The sequence below is a fragment of the Lissotriton helveticus genome, chromosome 9 (assembly GCF_964261635.1).
Source record: "Lissotriton helveticus chromosome 9, aLisHel1.1, whole genome shotgun sequence".
NCBI lineage: Eukaryota > Metazoa > Chordata > Amphibia > Caudata > Salamandridae > Lissotriton > Lissotriton helveticus.
The window spans coordinates 687,366,825-687,388,922 of record NC_136070.1 but is presented as its reverse complement, the minus strand read 5'-3'; the positions used below and the strand labels follow the sequence as shown (position 1 = coordinate 687,388,922).

Sequence of the window (22,098 nt, the reverse complement as noted above, 5' to 3'; positions counted from 1 at the left end):
TTAAAAATTCCCATTCTCAAAGATTAAACTAGATTAAAAAGTAAAGAGGAAACACCAAAAACAAACTTCACTGGACTCACCTCAATTTGTGGAATCTTTCGTCTTTTTCTCCTCTCTTTTGCCATGGCAATTCCAGGAATATTAGTCTCCAGTTCTTGTGCAACAGTGTGTGACATAATCGCTGAAGATTCTGCTTGCTTATCGGGTCCAGACTCTCGCCTTACTCCAGTCTTTGCCGCCACAGGGGAGACGTTGGCTAAAACCTCCTGCGAAAGGAGGTTATCAAATCCAAAGAAGGACCTGCGACTAAGCCTGGACTGATTTGGTGTTGATGTATCAGAGGAATCCTCCTGGGAAGCAGCATGACTTTCTGTGGCAAATGAGCTGCGGTAGAGGGACATCTCAAGGCGGCTGTAAGATCTCCGCACCTTCTTGGCCATGCCAGAGTCCTCTTCTCCCAAGCAGGGCAAGGCATTGACAGGGATAGGTGACAGCACATTACTGTTGTTGTTCTCTGCAACCGGATCAATGAAGACGACTGAATTCTGCAGAGATGATGAGGTTGTACTCAGCACAATGGAAGCACAGGCAGTTTCCCTGCTGCCAATTCCACATTTAACTGCTTTCGGTTCAGTGTTTTCTTTTCCAGCCTTTGAAGAAACCTGCAATTAAATAAATATTTTAAAGTGGTATAAAAGATGAATGGCCTGGCAAATAAGGTAAATAGCTGCTTTTTTCTAAAGACTTGCAGACACTCTCTAAGCTCAAGCCTCAACAATTTTCTTTCAATAGGAACGGATATATTGAAGATTAAATCTCGCCTTTTGACGTTCTAAAAACGATATAAAGTGCCTGATCACCTGTTTTCTAACCCTCTCTCACCACCTTCCTGCTCTGAATTTGCTGGTGAACTAAGTTGCAGCTTGAAACAGCAGCAAGAGGGCAATCCTGCATACGGAAATTGAAATCTGATCCTCAAATGAACCCACATTGCATCGCAATCTAGCTGCCTTATGAAAGCAGGCTCTCAAACAGGTGAGAGTTTATGGCGATCATAGGCACTGAAGTTTTTGAAGCAGGACTAAATGTTACTCTAGTAAGTGGAGCAACACTGTATACCAACTTAATAAGCTCAAGATGACTGTGGGGAGGGTGGTAAACTTGCTTTAAAGGGCAGTGAGTGGCAGGCTAACTTATTTTCTGGGCCTAGGAAAGTCAAGCATTCCTGTTGCCTCTGGATGCGAATGACCCAAATACCAATGGAATCTTTCTGAAGCCGAGTACCTCATTTTTGGCCTTTGACAACCAGAGGGGGGACATCTAGATTGTATAAAGGAATCAAAAACACTTCTTGTGCCCATAACTATCTTGTCTAGCACATCATGGCTAAGTCTGCTCATGCTCATTTCCACAGTAATAATGAAAACTTTGTCAAAGAGGATCAGATTGAACAAAAGACTGTCTAAAAACTACAAGGTCAGACTACAGGACTGGCTGATGAAATAACTTGTTTGCACAGGAAATCTCTTTTTAATCAATCACAGATCAAATAGTGTGATATTTATCAAACTAGTCTCCCAAAATCCTTAACAAAGATTACTTTCCTGACCTGATTAACAATCTACAAAGACCTTCATTGAAGTGGACAATTAGAGAAAACTTGGTTGGGTAGGTTGGAGTTTTTGTTTTAAGTTGCCAATATTGTGGTCTGGGGCACAATCTTTACAAATAAAATCCCTTCTCACAGACATCAAACAGACGCAAACAAGAATATTCAAGATTTAATGGGCTTTGCTTCCTCAATCCTCCCCCCACCACAGACATTAGCGTTGCACCTCACCAACTGTCACCATGAGCACACGACTCCCTAAATATCGCCACGCTTAACTGCAATGGCTTGACGTCCTACATTAAACCAAAAAATACATTGATCGTCCTGGCCTCTAAGCACATTGACACAGCCCTTATACAAGAAACGCACCTCTCACCAAAAGGATCAGATAAGCTGAAAAAAGCCACACCCCTATGAACTCCGCAACCGAAGAACCTGAAGCTGCTCCCACCAGCTCCAGAAAATGCGGCTTAGAAATTCTCCTCCGTAAATCTCTTACATTCACAGTACTCCAGACATTGTTCAAGGATGCGGGCCAGTATGTGCTTGCTAAGCTCTGGGTAAGCACAAGGGTGTCCAGAGTGGGATCTGTCTACCCACCAACTGGTGGCAAATTCGCCTTATCACCACCCCTTCCCCCCGCCTACACCAGTCTCAACCAGCCCCTCAAGGAAATCCGGGACTCCATTGTGATAGTGGGTGGGGACTGGATTTTAGCCCTAGAAGCTGTTCTGGACCGCACCGGCCCCATTGACGCTCAATACACTAAGACTGGGCAATCCTCCAAGAACGCCATGATGGCCAGGGCCTCCAGGACATTTGGCAGTACCTCTATCCCACCAAGAAGAATAAACGTTCCCCTCCACGATACATAGCACCCAGTCCCGGCTTGGAGATTTCTGAATCTCCAAGCCGACCATCCCCACAGTGCTAGAATGTACTTTCCCACCCAGCTCCCTTTCAGACCATGCACCGGTCTGCCTAATTATTGACTGGGACATCAAGAAGCACAGAGGCCTCCACACCACACACTTCAGGTTTACACAGAAGGCCCAGTTGAAGACTCACATGACCACCTACCACACAAATAAAGGCTCCTTGAACTTGGCTCAGCTTCTTTGGGCAGTAGCCAAGGCCACCCTTAGGGGCCAATGGATGTGGAATGCTGCACTGGCAAAATTGGAGTGCAAAGACAGGCAGCCCTGGAAGACCACATCCATGCCCATACTCAGACTTGAATCAGTAGGCAATTCCCCGAGAACAGACACTCAGCCCAACCTGTCGTCCAAAACTACTGGTTACGCATCAAAGAGACGCTGTAATCATAAGAGTCTAGCGGAATATTGGCAGACTTATGCCTTACCAAGGAACCGGAGTACAAAGACCCTGAATAAATTAGGTCACTCCCATCTGTTTCATTGATTAAACCTGCTTTTCTTTTTCATCTTTATTAAAAATTTCACCTGGTTCCAACTTTTGTTTTCTATCCCTCCCTGAGCACGTTGGCAGAAGGTGGTGGAGCGTGAGCTACCCTCACGTTAGTCTTCCTTTAGGAAACAGTGACATTGATCGCCTTTCTTTCCTTTTGTTTCCGCTACATCCCTGAGGTTGTGCCACATCGACGCCCTGCCAAGAGGAGAGAATTCATCTTCAGCCCTAAAGAGGAAGACGACGACCGAAGACCCTCATACCGGACCCTTGTTGTTCAATTGTTTTTTTTTTCTCTTTTGGTACTTTTCAATAAATTAAGCCATCATTCAGCCACACATAAGACCTCGCTTTACTTTCTGACCTTCCCTCTCACATCTGGTGTCAAATGTGGGATCGGGGAAAATGGAGACAGTCGTCAAAAAGATGGCTGAAAGCCAAGAGAAACTGGAACGATGCATTCCTGTCCGTAGCCGAAGAGGACCGGGAAAACATACACAGATCTCTGGCGGAGCAGAGCCAGTCCCAGGAAGCTGTTATAGGGAAGCTGGACGACACCTTTAGCCAACAAAGGGGTACAATGGGGTTTCCCTCCGTGGTCCTGCAGAAATATGTAGGGGGAGATAATCCCCAAGATAAGTGGGGGCAATATTTGGGTCCCCTGTTGCCTGGGGATCTCCAGGCGGCCTACCAAGCTGTGAACCCCCTTGGTCTTACTCCTAACGACGATATCAAAAGAAGCATATTAGAAAGGATGGGAATAGATGAAGAGACTTTCTGCATCCACCTGTGACAACTTAAGGAATGTCCTCCGGAAACTCCCCGTGCCTTGGCCTATAGAGTCTGGGACATGGCTGATATGTGGTTGAAACCCCAACAATCAACCAAAGAAGAGATCATGGAGAAAATGTATTTAAAGCAATACCCGTCATCCCTGTATCCAAACATCCCAAAATGGGTGAGACAACATACAGGCCTGACTTTGGACCGAGCCATTGACATCGCCAGTGCTTTCCATAGGACCCAAGAACCCCAAAGGGGACGGGAAGACACACATTGGAAACACCCTGGAACCCCCATGCAGCCCAACAGACCACCCCAACCCTCATGCAAGCCAGAAAAAAAGGAAAATACAATATTAGAGAGGTTCTACTGGCCCGGCATTTTTTCACAGGTTCGGAAATACTGTAGAGAATGTGCCATTTGCCAAAGAAACAGTAGGACTCTGCCATCACGAGCCCCCTTACGCCCCTTGCCGATTATACAGGAACCCTTTTCCCGGGTTGGCATGGACATCATAGGCCCTCTACTAACCTCACGGAGTGAATGTCGATTCGTGTTGGTCTTGGTCGAATATGACACCCGCTTTTCAGAAGCAGTAGCCTTACGCCAACCGAACGCTTCCCAGATAGCGAAAGCCATGATCTCCATTTTTTCAAGAATGGGGTTTCCCAAAGAACTGGTCACTGATCAGAGAACCCCTTTCATGTCTCGTCTCATGAAACAGGTGTGCCTCTCCCTAAACATCAAGAAGATCCACACTTCGGCGTACCACCCCCAAACAGACAGGTTGGTGGAACGTTAGAACACCACCCTTAAGACAACACTAAAGAAGTTGTTGAATCTTGAAACAAGGAAGTGGGAAGACATGCTCCCCCTAGCTCTCTCTGCAATAAGTTGTCAAGTCCAAAAGAGTACTGGGTATTCCCCCTTCGAATTGCTGTACGGCCGTCAGCCGCGTACATTGCTAGACATGTTGAAGGAAGAGTGGGAAGAGGAGCCTTTACAGAATACATACTTAGTCTAAAAACTCATCTGAGCCACATCCGTAACCTTGTCCAACCCCATCTCGAACAAGCTCAAAACTCCCAGAAAAAAAACAGTATGATAAAAAAAGCCAAAACTCGATCCTTTGACATTAATGACTTAGTTCTCTTAATGATACCCTATAACATACAGAGTGTCTCCGAGAGAAAAAAAATCTGTACATCACCCCAACACAGGTACTTCAGTGGGGCCAGACGAATGGCACTCTATTTGTTTGTATCACTAATGATACCTGCCCTGAAAGAGTAGGAAGTAAAGGACAAATACTGGATGCAAATCATCAGAGTATTGAGGAAGGAGCAATGCATCTGCCTCATCATCCTCTTCCTCATTATCCTAGGATGCACCCTTCTCTGTCAGAGTCAGATTAAGAGGCAAAATGTTAATGGAGGCTCTGCCTATAGCTACAATGAGGTAGACGCCCATGATTAGTCAGGCTCTATGACAACTGTTTGCGCTTTTGTAATTTCGAAGCATAACAAAGGTGGAGCTCGGGCCAAAGTCAGTTCAGATTTCAACATGGGCGTCCACAAAAGATCATCCTCTGGTGGTGGTGGTGGGGAGGCAGGAACCAATGTGGCTCTTTGGGCTGGAGTAGAAGTATGTACAGGCCAGGTAACTAGTCCAAAGTAGACAGACTGCACCATTAAGGGAGCCAATGGTGACAGCCAGACAGGAGTCCATATGCAGTTTAGTGGAGCCAGAAGTGAACTGAATTTTTCCAATATGGCCGTACCAATCTGCTGGGAAGTCAACGACATCCCAGGGAACTCGATGCACCTTGAAACCATCTGAGGAAACCGCTCAGTGACTGGTGACCTCGACAGTTTGACTTGCATCTTGGCACCTTTGCACCTTCTCAGTCATCAGACTGGCAGGATGGTGTCAAGCACTGCTGCAAAAGTTGCACAAATATTAAATAGATGAGAGAAGCAGAGGTTGCGACACAGTTAACTTTCAGTAAAGAGTTTGCGGTCTGCTGCACAGGACTACAATCTGCTCAGGCGATCGAAAACATACAAGGTTTTATAGTAGGAAAGGAAGTGCTTACCAAGAATGATCTCACTCGGGAACAGTGGCTCACCCCATTTTCAAAAATAGGAAAGGAAAGGGTAAAGAGAGAAGGGGGTGGGTGCCGCTTTCTTTGACCCATATTCTCATCCAAAAGGAAGCACTGTCCAAGATTAATCCCTCCTACACAACTATTTATGCCAAATAAATACAACACATGCAAGGAGAGAGTTTACCAACCCGGGAAACCCCATCTAAGCCAGCAAATAAGCCAGTTAGGTTCAAAGGCTCGCCTGGCAGGAATGGACACCACCTTTGCATGCTTAAACACTCTCTGAAGAATATGAATGTTCTACTCAGGACTTCTGAACATCAAACATGTACGAAAAGGTTGAAGAAAAGAGAGACTATGCATACTGCTATACACCCCCCACCATTCATGAAGCCTCTGGTTCATAACTAAACTCTAGCAATTTCGTAAGAGAGGCCAAAAAGACACCTCAAATAGTCAAAATTGTTTCTCAACAACTGGATTTTGCCTCTGGGAATTCGCAGACAGACAAGTCATTCATGGTCTTAAAAAAAGAAGATTTTGGGAAAATCTCTTTCTGAAGAGAAATGTTCTAAAACAGGAATTAAAAGAAAAAAACACCACTTGGCCTGGCAGGTTCAAGATGGTACTAATAAGATAGCCCCAGTAACCCATAAGCATTAGCCCCTCAAACATGTGAAACTAACTAAATTAAGAATCAAAGGCAATCATTCGGTCCCATTACTCTGCTGTTTCTTTAAGTGGCTCCGAAGCCACTACCTGGCTATAGTGTTAGCACTCTACAAAAACAGATTAAATGACCTTACCCTTGGACTGCATCGCAGGACGGGTGTGGAATTTAAAACCTGCCAGGAAGGGAAAAGTGTTACAATAACAATCACAAATACTTTGGCACATGATAATAAGGAAACTGGAGAGGGAACAACATGACATGACATGACCAGCTCAGGCAGTGGGTCTCTTTGGTACCTGCAGATATGCCATTGCAACATAGACTGGATTGGCAGAAAGGAAGGCAGGAGCAAAAAGCAATTTACGAAACAGCAGACACTTTACATCAAAGCAACAGTACCACCCACATTGCATAAAAACACATAACAAGGGAAAAAATTAAAAATAGACACTAAAGGTTTCAAATTAAACGCTCCTCAGTTTACCGTATGACAATTATCCAAAACATTCACGTAATAGGGAATATATTAAATAAAAAAAGCATCAGGGCCTTGCATGAATAAAGGGCAGGATGTCTAGAGAAACCACACCAAGAGCACTGCAAATCCGTACTATATGCTATTTGTGTAGTGCACACCTAGTCTAAAGGCAGTGGATCAGTGTACTAAATGCAAGTCTCACACAATATACAATCCTCTTATACTTTAGGTAGAAGTGGATACTAATCACCCTCTCTCTCAGGTGTTTTTTTCATTTAATCATTAAGCATCCTGAACAAAAGTACTGTACAGTGGTCACTGCCCATAGACATTAGCAAGCAAAGAGTCAGAATATGACAGAGTGAGAAGATAAACAAGCAGTGGTGTACAACGAGATAGGAGCAACAAAACCAGAGGTTGGTGTAATTGCTGCAGTCTCACATCCCACAAATTGCTTTTGTCATAATAGCATCTCCTTCACAACTATTTTTAGTACATTTTACAAAGAGCTTTATTGAAAGTCTGAGACAATTTTAAAAGAATAAGCATAAAAATACAAAACACAAGTAAAATCGATTGCCAGCTAGACAATATTTATAGATGCATACATTTGAGACAGTAAACAGCCGATTTAAGAAAACCTGCTTCTATGCAGCACACATCCTCAGAACTGATTTCATGTCGTTTTTGATGATAGAAAATGTTCACAGTGGGTGTTTGCTCCCAAAAAGCAGCCTTCCATATGAATGAAAAAAGAAAATGCAGCTTAGCAGATGTACTTACTCTGGGACTTGATCGAGGCTCGCCCACAACATCAGATGGCTGTAAGAGAAAAGAGATACAAAGTGAACTCCCCTTCTATACTTCACATCATTCTAGTGATGATGTACAAATCCTGGTGCATGAAAGCACAGATCACTTTAGTTATCTGATCCCGCTCATTGGCCAGAATCTCTTTGTTGATCAAGTCCTTTAAACGGTTATAACAACAATAAAACAATAATAATAATCTTTAAAAACAATTTTTTCAATGTGCTTGCTTCAAGAACCAAGTATTCTTTAGTAAAGTAAACAAACCCCATTAATAGAGTTTGTATGGAAAGGTAAAAGAACCAGAGGTGCTTTACTTTCCCAAAGAGAAAGGAGGACTCAGTTTCCCAAACTTTAACGGGTCATAATAAAGGAGCACAACTGACAGTCTTTGAATCTCGCAAGCGGATCATTTGTGAGGCCACACACATTCACAGGTCTAAATTACACTCTACAGAATAAGAGATCGTGTAAGAGCCCCTCACAGTACGATTCTAGACCTCGAAAAGGAGAACTAGAAAAATGATCTGAGCTGATCTAGAGGTGGATATGGAAACTATGCAGGGAAAGAGTTAATGATCGTGGGTCAACAACTCAACGCAGTCTCATCCTCCTGCTTCAACGTTCTTCGCATTCTCAAAAAGATCTTCCGCTGGATCCCCCTCGAGACAAGAAAGACTGTCACCCACGCACTGGTCACGAGTCGACTGGATTATGGTAACACACTATACGCCGGAATCACAGCAAAATTACAGAAAAAACTCCAACGCATCCAAAACGCATCAGCGCGACTCATATTGGACATCCCTCGCCAAGATCACATCACCGGACACCTAAAAGACCTCCACTGGCTTCCCATCAACAAAAGAATTACATTCCGTCTTCTCACCCACGCACACAAGGCCCTCTACAATCTAGGACCCGAATGCCTCAACACTCGACTGTCCTTCTACAAACCCACCCGCCAACTAAGATCGTCCAATCAAGCCCTCGCCGCAGTCCCGCGCATCCGAAAATCCACCATGGGAGGAAGATCCTTCTCCTTCCTGGCGGCCAAGACCTGGAACTCTCTCCCCACCCGCCTCCGCCTTACTCAAAACCACATCTCCTTCAGAAAAGAACTTAAAACCTGACTACTCGACAAATAATGAACCCCTTCATTTTTCAACCCCTTCCCAAGCGCCTTGAGACCCTCTGGGTGAGTAGTGCGCTATATAAATGCCCGAACTTGAACTTGAACGTACCCCTTCCCAATGTATTCATTATAGGGGCACCCCTTTTCCTTCTATACCAGTGACCTGGTAAACTACACAAACTGGTTAATAGCACAAAGTGGGCCGAGCAGGATAAGATTTGCATGAATCAATGATACAGCACTTTGAGAATCTGCAAGGTGAGAAAGGAGGTGATGTTCGAGATTACCGATATCTAAGGGTCAAAAAGTATTGAGAGATATAAAAGGGTTTCTGAGACTGCAGGCATTTATTTATTTTATTTATTTATTTATTTTGAAAGTTTTATATAGCGCGAACAAGATCTTTGCAGATAACAGAGCGCTTTACAAAGGCAAGTGGAAGGGTAGGGAAACCAGGGAGCATAGTAGGAAGGTAGGTCAACAAGTCAATGTAAATAGTACAAATAGTACAGATATGAGGTAGCCTGGCATAGTAGGAAGGTAGGTCATCAAATCAATGTACAAATATTACAGATAGTACAAGTATGAGGTAGCATGGCATAGTAGGAAGGTAGGTCGTCAAATCAATGTAAATAGTACAAATATAACAAATAGTACAGATATGAGGGAGCATGGACAATCAGGTAGTTCAATAATACAAGTAAAACACATGTGTATAGGAATCAGACAGGTAATACTGATCGACGCAAAGTAAATCAAACGTAGTAGTTCAAGTGTATTTAGCCATAAGGATAGTTTTAACTTCTTTCTTAAAAAGAAGAGTGGAGGAGATGAGTCTGGTTTCAGGAGGGAGTGAGTTCCAGATCCTGGGCGCCATTCCTGAGAAGGAGCCTTTGTAAGTTTTTTCCTTCCGGAATCTTCGAGGCTTCAACAGAAGATTGTTTGTACTTCTGGTGGTTCTGGACCCGCCGGAAATTGTCAACTTCTGCGTGAGGTAGCCGGGTGATTTCAGATGTATCGCCTTGTGCCTCATGCAGGCAATTTTCAGCTGTATTCTGGCTTCAAAAGGCAGCCAGTTCAGGGATTTAAAGTCAGGGGAGATATGTGAATGTTTTTTAGATCCAGTGATGAGTCTTGCTGCCGCGTTTAGTGAAGCTCTTAGGGGTGCAGTTGTAGTTCGGGGGAGGCCGCAGAGGGCCACGCTGCCGTAGTCTATGCGGGGGATGACTAGTGCTTGTACTGCAGTTTGAAGTCTTTGGCTGGGAGGAATGGTTTAAGTTTCCTCAAGGTATTTATTTGGAAGTTCGCCCCCTTGGTTGCCTTGCTGATATGCTGCTGCATGTTGAGGTTGGTGTCAAGTGTTATGCCTAAGGATTTTGCTGAATCCACGATGGTCGGTTGGACATTGAGTGCGGTTAGGTGCTTAAGCCATGTTTGTGTGGTTGATATTTTCGTGGGAGGTGAGATCAGGAGGAACTCAGTTTTCATGGCATTGAGTTTGAGGTGGTTATCGGTCAGCCAAGATTGGGTGCTTCTGATCGTTGAGTTCAGACGCATAATGTCTTTGGGGGATTGTAGCTTGAGATATAGTTGAGTGTCATCGGCGTACATGTGAAAGTGTACATTGGATGCTTGTAGCAGGGTGGTGAGAGGCTCCATAACTAGGTTGAATAAAGTAGGGGATAGGCATGAACCTTGGGGGACACCTAACGAGACAGGTACTGGAGAGGACATCAAGTTTTTGCTCTTGAATTTTTTAGACCGGTTGTGTAAAAAGGAAGTGAACCACTGGAGAACAGTCCCAGAGAGACCCATTCTTGTGTTTAAGAGATCGAGTAAGTTCTCATGTTTCACAGTGTCGAATGCTGAGGAGAGGTCAAGAAGGATGAGGAGGCAGGTATCATTTTGATCTAAAATTTGGAGGGCGTCATCAATTATGTGTGTCATAGCGGTTTCAGTGCTGTGCCCTGCTCGGAAGCCTGATTGATGAGGGTTGAGGAGATCAAACTGTTCTATGTGCTTTGTCAGTTGTAGTTGGACGCATTTTTCCAACAGTTTGGCGAGAGTGGGAATGTTGGTAATCGGACGGTAGTTGTTTAGATCAGTGGGGTCGGCTGTTGGTTTCTTCAGCAAAGGTGTAACTTGTCCAACTTTGAGGGAGTCAGGGATGGTTCCTTGTTGAAGTGAGCTATTGATAATTTTAGTCCAGAGTGGGAGGAGCAAAGGGGTGAAGTCTTTTACGGCGTTAGCAGGAAGAGGGTCAGTTAGGTGATTGGAATGTTTCAGGGTGCTGAGTATCCTGTCAATTTCATCTTCAGAATAGGTGTCAAAGGATGACCATGTCACATTGTTTTTTAGTTCATTGGGTGTTATGCAGTGGGGTTTTGAGTAAAGGCTTGCGTCAATGAGGAGATCGCTCCTTATGTTGTCAGTTTTTTGGTTAAAGAAGGCAGAGAAATCTTCACAGGAAGGAGCAGTGCCCATAATGTCAACAGCTGGGGGTTGTTCTTTAGATTGTGATCGGATTAGCTCGAACAGTTTACTTGGACGGTTTTTTGCTTGCGCGAGCTGGAGTCTGAAGAACTCTGATTTTGAGCGTTTTATTTTCCTGAAGTATGCGTTTCTCTTTTTCCTCAGAATTTTTAAGTGCAGTGTCGAGGGAACAGATCTCCAGGTGCGCTCTGCCATTCGCATAGCCCGTCTGTCTTCATTGAGGCTCCCGTTGTACCAGGGGTTGGAGATCTTGGTGGAGACTCTTTTCAGTTGCATCGGTGCAGCCTCATTGATTATTGCGGCCATGGTGTTGAGATAGTGGTCAGTTAAGTACTGAACGTCGGTAGGGGGGAGTAGGAGATGCAGCTGTTAAGGGGTAGAGAGTTTGGATTGAGTTTCCTCAGGTCTCTTTTCCAAACTTTGGGCTTGGAGAATTGGACCGGGATACGTTTAACTTTTTCCTTGATGAAGAATGTGACAATATGGTGGTCTGACCAGTCAAGGTTGGATTGAATCAAGTTGAATAGTGCCTTCTTTGGAGATGACAAGGTCGAGGATAGAGCCTTTGTCATGTGTCGGGCTGTTGCAGATTTGTGTGAGGTTAGAAGCGTTAAGGAAATTTTTGAGGCTATTAACCACTGCGTCACTGCAGTCATTCCAGTGAAGATTGTAATCGCCAAGGTAGATTTGTGTGTTTTGCCGTCCTGAGTTGATTGACATTGTGTCCATGAGTTGTTGGGAGAAGATGAGGTTGTCCCCAGGAGGGTGGTATATGATGTGTAGTGAACATACAGGTTTGTTTTCACTGATGACAACAAGGCAGAAGTATTCACAGGAGGCAAGAGAAGGGGCGGTGACTTTATTAATTGAGAGGTTGTTCTTGTAAATGCATGCGATTCCGCCGCCTTTCTTGTTGGACCTGTCAAGTCTAATGATGCAGTAGTTGGGGGGGGGACTAGGATATCCATGATAGGAGTAGAGGATTCAGTTAGCCATGTTTCAGTTAGGATGGCTAAGTCAAGGTTCAGAGACATGATGAGGTCAGCGACCTCCGATGAGTGTTTTTGGGCCGATCTACAGTTGAGAAGTGTGCATTTGAGTCTGGGGGTGCAAGGGGAGGAGGATGGGTCTATGGTGAGAGGGATTTTAGTGAGGTTGTTGGGCACGGAGCCTCTGTTGTTATGCGTGGGGTGTCTGAGAGGGTTGGAAAGAATCGTAGGAATGGACAGGTGTGTGGTGGCTAATAGGTTTTGGGTTGCCGGGACATATGTGTGGAGTAGGGTATGTATGTCGAGGTCCGAGAGAGTCTTGATAGTGCGCTGGGGGCGGTTGGAGGAATTGCGAGAGGGGATAGGTCCAATGTAAGGGGTGAGTGCGATGTGTCTTGATAGTGCGCTGGGGGCGGTTGGAGGTGTTGCGAGAGGGGATAGAGGTCCAATGTAATGGGTGAGTGGGATGTGAGGGGGAGTTGTTGTTTCGTTGAGAAGTGGTGGTGGGAGGGGGGTGTCTGGGGTGCGTGAGGAGTAACTCTTTGAGGGTGTGGAGTTCTTCTCTCACTTGGAGGAGGGTGGTCATGATTGTGTCCAGCGTGCAGTTGGGTAAGGAGTTGGGGGGGGGCACAGAGGGAGAGCACGTGTCTAAGTGACTGGAGTATGGGGGAGAGGGGTGGGGGTGTTATTGAGGTGATTGGAGATGGAGTTGGAGTTGGGGGTGTTAGTGAGTGTGTTGGAGTTCGTGTAGGTAGCGATGTTGGGGGGGAGGAGTGAGAGGATAAGTGACGGTGTTGGTGTTATTGGATAGGGAATCAATGATAGGGGGGTGAGGCAATTGCGGGACGTGTGGAGGAGGCTGGTCGTTGCGGTGGTGAAAGTGTAGTAAAAGGGGGTGAGAATGGGGGGGGGAGAGGTTGAGGGAGAGGTGGGGGCCAGGAGTGGCGGGAGTGCAAAGAGTGTGGGGGGGGGGGCGGTTGAGGGAGGAGTGAGGGCTATGGGTGGCGGCAGTGCAGGGAGTGGAGGGGGAGATGTTGAGGGAGGAGTGTGGGCCAGGAGTGGCGTGAGTGCGAAGAGTGAGGGGGAGATGTTGAGGGAGGAGTGGGGGCCAGGAGTGGCGTGAGTGCAGAGAGTGGGGGGGGAGATGTTAAGGGAGGAGTGGGGGCCAGGGGTGGCGGGAGTGCAAAGAGTGGGGGGGGGGAGAGGTCGAGGGAGGAGTGGGGGCTAGGAGTGGCGGGAGTGGAGAGAGTGGGGGGGGAGATGGGATGGGAGAGAGTCGTGTTGTGAGGGTCAGAAGCGGTGGGTTGTTCTGAGAAGTTAGTTGGAAGTGTGGTGTGCTGGTTCAGTTGGAGTGGGGTAGAGGGGGTGGGGGTGTTGGTGGCGGGGGGGGAGATCCGCGTCTGGTGTTGAGGAGTGGGAGATATATGTAGCCAGGGGGTGATAGAGTGGAGTACTGGGGGGGAGGGAGGAGGTGCGTGTCAGTGGTAGGAGGTGCTGTGAGGTCGATGATGTTGGTATTGGAGGCCGGATGTGTGGGGACTGCGCGTTGGATACGTATTCTTTGAAGGTGGGGAACAGGTTGTCAAAAAGGTCGAGGTTTCTGTCTGTGGATTGAATTAAGATGGTACCGTTATTGTAGATAGTGATGGATGCTCTAGCTGGGTAGAGCTGGGATGGTGTGGTGGAAAGTGTTATGCCATGGGCAGTTTTCTTGGAGGTCGAGATGGTGAGTAGGGTGAGGAATGCTTTTCTCCATTGTGCTCTGCGTGCGGTGTAGCGAATGATATCGGTGTTCTTAGCTCCATTGATGAGGGAGAAGTAAGTGTCTAAAAAGGGCGTTTCAGGGTGGGACTTTAAGAAGTTGTGTTTAAAGCGTTTTTTTTGGAGAGCTCTGGGGGGGAATTAATTTTATATGTGTGTTTGCCCGTGAGTTCCATGTGGGACAAATGTGGAGAGGCAGGAGAAAAAGAAAAGTTAAGAAGTTAAGAAGTGTGTATGTAGGGGTAGAGAATTTGACTAGTCTAAGATGGCCGCTTCATTAGGAGTGGTGAAGAGATGAGGATTGACTAGTCCAAGATGGCCGCCGAGACAAAGAGGTAGCAAAGAGTACAGTAATCCTATGTTTGTTATTATGCCCTTAGGACAGGGATGCAGACAAGTATCAAGGAAGTCCTGCTTCTATCTTGATGGGGGTAGCGGTGAGTCATATGTCTATTTTGGAGGACCAAAGGAAGGGCAGAGCTTTAGTTTAGCTTTGTGAGGGTCTGGCAGTTTTTAGTTGCAAGTTTATGACCCCAGCCATTTTGGGTGAGAGATCTGTAAATATCTGTATATATCTTATAAAGTATATTTATCTAAGATTCGTTACCTAAGTTTGGGCAGAGACGCTGTCACAAGAAAATACGTATACCCTCTTCTAGTGAACTGACCCAGAGTGAAGAATAAAACATGGCAAATTGTTCTAGCTCTAAACCTCCGTAACAGAGGTCTCTCCCAACTACCTTGTACAAAGGTCCGAAACAGCTCGGTCCAACAGCAAGATTAAAAAAAAACTTTACATATTTGCCCCACTGAAGGCTTGCTCAGCTCTGCGCTCTCTCTCATTGACACCTTTGTTCCAAAAACATTCTTAACATGCGTCTTATTCTCATTTCACATAAAGAATGGATTCTAGAACAAGGAGAACCTACCTGCCCAACACTTCTAGGTTCTGCTTAACAAATGCGAATTGGTCGCAAAGTAAGCAATATTTAATTATAGTCCGATTTAGGACAGAGTAGGAATTATTCCAGATGAAAGCCATAACAGTAGGATGCCAGGTTTTACATAATTCTCAATGTAGGATAAACTTAATTTTTCATGACAAACAAAACGGGAGGTAGAATGGGGGGGAGGGAAAGAAGATTGATGCAAAACTGTATTCCTCTACTTGCAGTGCAGGGCAATCTGTGGAACCCCAAATTCCATTTCCATAGGTCTCAGCCGGTGCACACTGGGCCTTGTAAATCTCCAGAAAGGGGGCAATGGGCTTGGCGCCCAAGGAATGAGATTAAAATAGAACCAATAGCTTGAGTAAACTTTAAACAGCGATTAAAGAGGTTAATAGCCCAAGATTCAATAACTACCTACAAACAGGGAAAGTTAGGAACACTTTTTATTATTAACATTTGTGAAGCTTACGAAATCAAAGTATTCACCATAACGTGCACCTGGAATGGCAACAAGTGCCAAGTCCCAATACACAAGTAACTAGGCTACAACCTTTTCCATTAAAACTGATTTCAACTCGTTTTTGATGATAGAAAATGTTCACACTGGGTGTTTGCTCCCAAAAAGCAGCTTTCCATATGAATGAAAAAAGAAAATGCAGCTTAAAAGATGTACTTACTCTGGGACTTGATCGAGGCTCGCCCACAACATGAGATGGCTGTAAGAGTAGAGATACAAAAGTAAACACCCCTTCTATACTTCACATCATTCTATTGTTAATGTACAAATCCTGGTGCATGAAAGTGCACATCACTTTAGTTAGCTGATCCCGCTCATTGGCCAAAATCTCTTTGTTGATCAAGTCCTTTAAACGGTTATAATTACAATTTAAAAAAAACTTATAATAATCATCTTTAAATACAATTATTTTCAATGTGCTGTCCACAAGAACCAAGTATTCTTTAGTAAAGTAAACAAACCCCATTATTAGAGTTTGTCTGGAAGGGTAAAATAACCAGATGTGCTTTACTTTCCCAAAGAGAAGGGAGGACTCAGTTTCCCATACTTAAAGGGTCATAATAAAAGGAGCACAATTGACCGTCTTTGAATCACGCTAGCTGATCATTTGTGAGGCCACACACATTCACAGGTCTAAATTACACCCTACAGAATAAGAGATCGTGTAAGAGCCCCTCACAGTAAGATTCTAGACCTCGAAAAGGAGAACTAGAAAAATTATCTGAACTGATCTAGAGGTGGATATGGAAACTATGGAGGGAAAGAGTTAATGATCATGGGTCAACTTACCCCTTCCCAATGTATTTATTATAGGGGCACCCGTTTTCCTTCTATACCAGTGACCTGGTAAACTACACAAACTGGTTAATAGCACAAAGTGGGCCGAGCAGGATAAGATTTGCAATATGTAATTGTACAGCACTTTGAAAATGTGCAAGGTGGGAAAGGAGGTGATGTTCGAGATTACCGATATCGAAGGGTCAAAAAGTATTGAGAGATATAAAAAGGTTTCTGAGACTGCAGGCATTTATAAAGGATATCCTCTAAGATGTGTTAAAGCATAATAGCATGTTTTAGAATTAACATGGTCAAGAACATGGGTCAGAATCTTTGTCAGTGTGGGCAACGTAAATGGAAAGCAATCTTTCTTGATCTCCCTCCACACATTCACTAACCCTGGGGTCTAAATTGGCTCAGTGAGTTTGCAAAGAGGTCTTGATCTTCGTTCCTAGCCAACCAAGGTGCGCAGAAGTTACAAATTATGTCATAGGAGGCAGAGGTGATAGCAGTTGCAGTGGAATTTGTCCTAGATCACTTGACTTCTAGATTACCTCAGGGATGGAAGGAGGGAGAATTTAGCCGTGGGATATTTGCAGGTCACACAAAATTGCTCGCCTTCACTAAATTACGGCTCTGTGACATCCCTAGATTATACAGAATTAGGACTATAGGGAAGTGTGGACATAGGGAAAATAAACACTTATTTATTACACAACTTTTTATCGCAAAATAATCAATGCCTAATCCGAATAGAGCACTTACCAGCGTCTTACGAGGGAGTATCTTTCTCACAGTTATGGAACGCTTTTCAATTAGAGCCAGAGCCTAAAGAAATGAAATAGTGTCAACTTGGAAGATTACATTTTATTTCACCATTACATCAGCACTGTAGAATAGAGTTCTCTGGAAAATTAAGTGGGTGGGAAATAAAGCAAACCATTTTTCCATCTCTCATTGATCACAGAAGGTATCAGGAAAAATGTTACATACCTCCTGTGAAGCTTGCTTTGATCGCTACTCTGATCTATACGCCTAAACAGATTGCTAATCTCTAAAACAGAGATACATAGAGATAATCCCCCCCCCCCCCCCAAAAAAAACTTTTCACAAGTTTTCACAAAACACTTTATGCACCAGAGCATTGTACAACAGAACAGACAGGACAATACACAACTACATAACGGATAACATTTGATCCGACAAATTACATTTCTCAGATGTTTCAAGCCAAGCAGAAGTGAAAAGGTCATAGGACTGTGAAGGGAGAGAAAGGGAATGCCTGAACCTAGAGAAACACTATACATCAGAACCAGTGTTAATTAAGATCAGGGCTCCTAATTATATGGTATTTTCTTTTACTTTTCCATCTGTATTAATCCATATTTATTTTGTGCTTGCTGAAAATAAAAATAAAATAAAGATGCAATGGGTATATTTCCACATTTTTTAACTAACAAATATTTACTCATCTTTGAACGTCAAATGAGGTTTACCCGTTTACAGTACAATACAGTCATCTGAAATAATCTGCATTGCAAAACAGCTTAACCAGCTTTAGTACTGAGCATATTTCAGTTGAATTATGAAATCTTCTTTTTTTTTACTCCCCTAACTATTAATTTAGCACACATGATTGACAGTAGGGCAAATTGTTCAAAAGAAAACCTACTTTCAATATTTTTCCATATTTAAAAATAAATAAACAGGAAAATAGATTGCCTTCTGATTGTATTTACCAGTAAAAACAGAAAACCAGAAGCCTTACTTGAAGTGTGTAAGTTTCTCTCACTCAATTGTATTTCCCCTGCAGATTCTTCATTCATCAAATCTGGATACATGACTAATAACTCTTGGGTTTCAAAGTATGCAGTCTCTAATCAGTCTTTAGTCAGTGAAGCAGCAGGAAGACTATTGGCAAACGAATAGACTAATTCAAATACAATTTAGATCCAATGGAACAAGGAAAAATGGATTCACTTTTAAAGACATTTTGTCCTTGGCTAATACTATGGGTGGCAAATCTACCAACAAAGCTTATAAATTAATTGTCCTTTGAACAAAGAAACAAAAAACAACAACAAAAAGACTTTAGCGAAACAGCCTTTCCATCACAACTGTGTAAAGTCTTAAAATAGTGGAGCCATCTCTAGTTGAGGTACCAGTGCCCTATAATGTACTGTATAAGATGAAACATGCCAACCATCGGTTTTAAAAATCTGCGCATCTTCCTTCGAAAGGTGTGAAAATACAGGTTGTCAGTCAAAAGAAGCTTAAGCAGGGCAAGAAGCTTCAGACCGGGCAACCTACTGAAATTCAACCATCTGTGCTTAACACAGACTTCTTGTCCTCTTTTGCCGGCCATCCAACATGTCATTGAGCAACACAGCAGACCGATTACACGAAGAGAACCCCCTCTTTTCATAAATCAAACGCACAACAGCAGCAGGATGTTCAAGTATGGGTGCAAACAACTGAGTTTTCTGGAAAGGAAACACTCCTTTGCCTCTATAGAATCACTAGAATCTGAAACTGTTCATGCCAGTTAATACAAAATTGAAAAAGCAAAAAGCAAACCATGGGTCAATGTTGAAGGAAAACAAGGTTACATTTAGCACAACACCTTTTGTCGGATTATCAGAAGCAAAACGCCAACCACTGTGGGTTTCGGACATTTGCAAAAATTAGACACACCCTCATGTTGTAAATTGTTTTTGGGACTAAATCTGAAAAATAAACATCTGACGTAGGCCATAAGCGTCCACTTAAACATTTCTTTCAAGCACCAATTAACAGCATGAACAAAGATCTCGTTCCTGGTTGCTCAATACCAAAGCATGCTTTAAGGGCCAAATAGATTAAAGTCACGTTGTCCACATGCACTCAATATTTATTAATCGCATTACTTCCCAGGAGATCATTAACAAGCACATCCCTACGTCTTCCTTTTTCATACAAGAAGCTATATTATAAACATAGGAGACTAATGTCTCACTCACAAATCCATTGACACCAATTTCACCCCAGTACCGCGTTTACTAATCCCCACAACACTACATTAGGGTGCTACTAAATGGTTTAGTATGCGCATTTCAAAATACAATATAGAGTCTCTACTTTGCACCTTTTATATAAGCAGCGGGAAAGAATGCTAGGCAATGAGAACATTACAGCATGTATAGAATGTAGGCAAGCTGAATCTGCTTCTGATAGTTACCCCCACTTTTTGCTGATGTTTCACTTTTTTCGACTTAGTCTGGCTGGGATCCTGCTAGTCAGGACCTCAGCCTAGCTGCTTTCTCTTATTAACTGATTGCATGTACTTTAGGTACATTCCAGATTGGATTCTGGAGTACCCTTATGAGTCTCTAGTGTATGGTATATTATGTACCTATGGCTTAGGTACCCCAGAGGCCTCCCAGGGCTGCAGCATGTATTATGCCACCCAGAGAGGCCACTCAAATTGACACCACAGGTCTGCTACAGCAACCTGTGTAAGGTGGTGCATGCACCCCTTTCTTAGATATAGGTTCACTATATCTACCTTATCACTGCACATATAAACCTATCAGTCACCCTTACGGCAGCCCTGATCAATCCTGAAGGCAGGGTGCTGGGTTTTATGTGAGAGGGTGCCCATGCATGAGCAGGGCCCATCTGCAGCCTTCAGAATCTATTCTCCGGGGTTGTTCTGTGATGCACCATACCATATACTCTTAAGTGCATTATAACCTTGCGGTAAATGCTAACTTTAAAACGGCTGCACAGAAAACTGTTGTGTTTGGTGTCAAACACCTTGGAATCATACCTCCACACCACTAACTGGTGTGAGGGGTAGGATTCCACACTTCTAGAGGGAGAAATATGACAACACCGGTACACTCTGTACCAGCTTTCTCGACCCTGGCATCATAAGATGGGTGCTGCCAGCCACAGACACGAGTCTGCCCTCCTGCTGCTGGACGACACTCCAGCAGGGGAAGGCTGGACAATAGGTTTCCTGTCACAGGAAGCTGTAACCACCTCCCAGACAGGCGTTAGTGTATTGGTACTGGGTGGGTGCACTCCAAGAGTGCTTTGATGTCTGCACTGGGGGCACATTTGGTGTCCCTGTGCATAGTCAAGCCCAAACCGGTTGCAGGAGCTATCAGCCCCTTGTGGGGACCGTGCAACCCGAACCCCTGGGAACCGTGTCCATGTGCAGAAGCATCTGCTTTCCGGCAACCCCTGAAGCTGTGCTTTGGGCTACTTGTAGTCCAGACCCAGAGCAGTGATTTCACCGAAGATTACCGCATTACACTCTACGAGTGTTCTGTGGGCTGGTATTTTGTGATTCCTCCCGAGGTCCCTTCACGATCCCTGGTCCGTTGGCCTGTGGGTCCCTGTGAAGTTAACTTTAACTTTCAGTGGACTTACCTAGTTGCGCGAGACATGCCCAGACTCTGCATTGCTTGGTGAGTCCAGAGGACCTTGCCGGTCCTCACCGAAGCATCTTTTCTCTGACCGCGTGGGTTGCAGTTGCCAAGGCTTGTTGGTGTTCAATCTGGACACTCTCTCCCTCCCCCCCCTGCCCCCTCGGACACTTTTCCTTTCCACGGCAGCAGCACTTGGCAGCATCACACCATTGAAAACGACGAAGATTCCCGAAACCATTTGACACCTATGCACCCGGCTTCCCTGGGTTAGGTAACAGGAGTACTCCGGTGCTCACATGGGTGTTGGCCTTAGAACCTTCTAAGTTGGAAAGGGTTTGCTCAAAGTCCTCTCCTAAGTGTCCTTAAACTTTAAAATTCCAACCTCGACTTTCCCATAGGATTGTACGGAACTCACGGCTGTGTTCTCACACTGCACAGGTCCCCTGTGTCACTACCTTGGGTGGTTCCTTGGGGTCCCAGCGATTCTACATGCTCTGGGCACTGTGTCGAGTCAAGTCATGGTTGGTATACCACTTTCTTAGCATATGGTTCGGTCTCCCCCTGGAGCCCGCTGTGTATTGTGCTATTTACTGCTGTTCTAGTACTGTAATATTGTGTGCCTTGTTCTCTAATCTCATAAAGAGGTTAGTAGAGAGTGTTTAGTAATAAATACATATATTTTATATATACCTTGTGTGGTTCTTTCATTTGGTCATTCAGGAAGTTATAGCCTGGTAAAACAAGCTGCTTTACATTTCTTTGAGACTTAGCCTCAAGGTTGCTCTCCATAGCTACCACTAGGATAGCTTTCAATAAAGGTTGTCTTTAACTTAATCATCAATAAGGTTTGTTTGGACTGGTACAAGGTGCCCACTTTACTTAGTGGTCAGCATATACCAGGCCAACTTCTCACATAGAACAGATTTGCAATTGCATTAATGTACTGCTTTACATCCCAGAGAAGGCGCCAAAATACTTTCCATGCATGGGCAGCACGCTCCTCCGGAACATTTTTGAGCATTGTAACTATCGGACACTAGTATCCTAATGAAGCTGGCTTTCTCCTAAATTAATGTAATACACAAAACATATGCTAAAATTCTTAGAGTACGCCATATTGTTTTGTCAACAGTGCGCACATATTTCAAGAAATTATATAAATAAAATGTC

At 44.3% G+C, this 22,098-nt stretch overlaps 1 protein-coding gene across 2 annotated transcripts in view; it reads right to left on the bottom strand.

The window, feature by feature from the left end:
* Positions 1-22,098, bottom strand: part of CDCA5 (cell division cycle associated 5) — a 92,233-nt gene that overhangs the window by 39,102 nt on the left and 31,033 nt on the right. Inside the window, exons 3-7 of one of the 2 annotated variants that reach the window (XM_078660779.1) lie at positions 17,279-17,341; positions 15,897-15,935; positions 7,865-7,903; positions 6,737-6,775; positions 81-662 (exon numbers count right to left, since the gene is read on the bottom strand). In XM_078660779.1, the coding sequence (XP_078516905.1) occupies positions 81-662; positions 6,737-6,775; positions 7,865-7,903; positions 15,897-15,935; positions 17,279-17,341 (762 nt within the window). The remainder of the gene's footprint in view (positions 1-80; positions 663-6,736; positions 6,776-7,864; positions 7,904-15,896; positions 15,936-17,278; positions 17,342-22,098) is intronic. The other variant, XM_078660780.1, reaches the window with a different exon arrangement.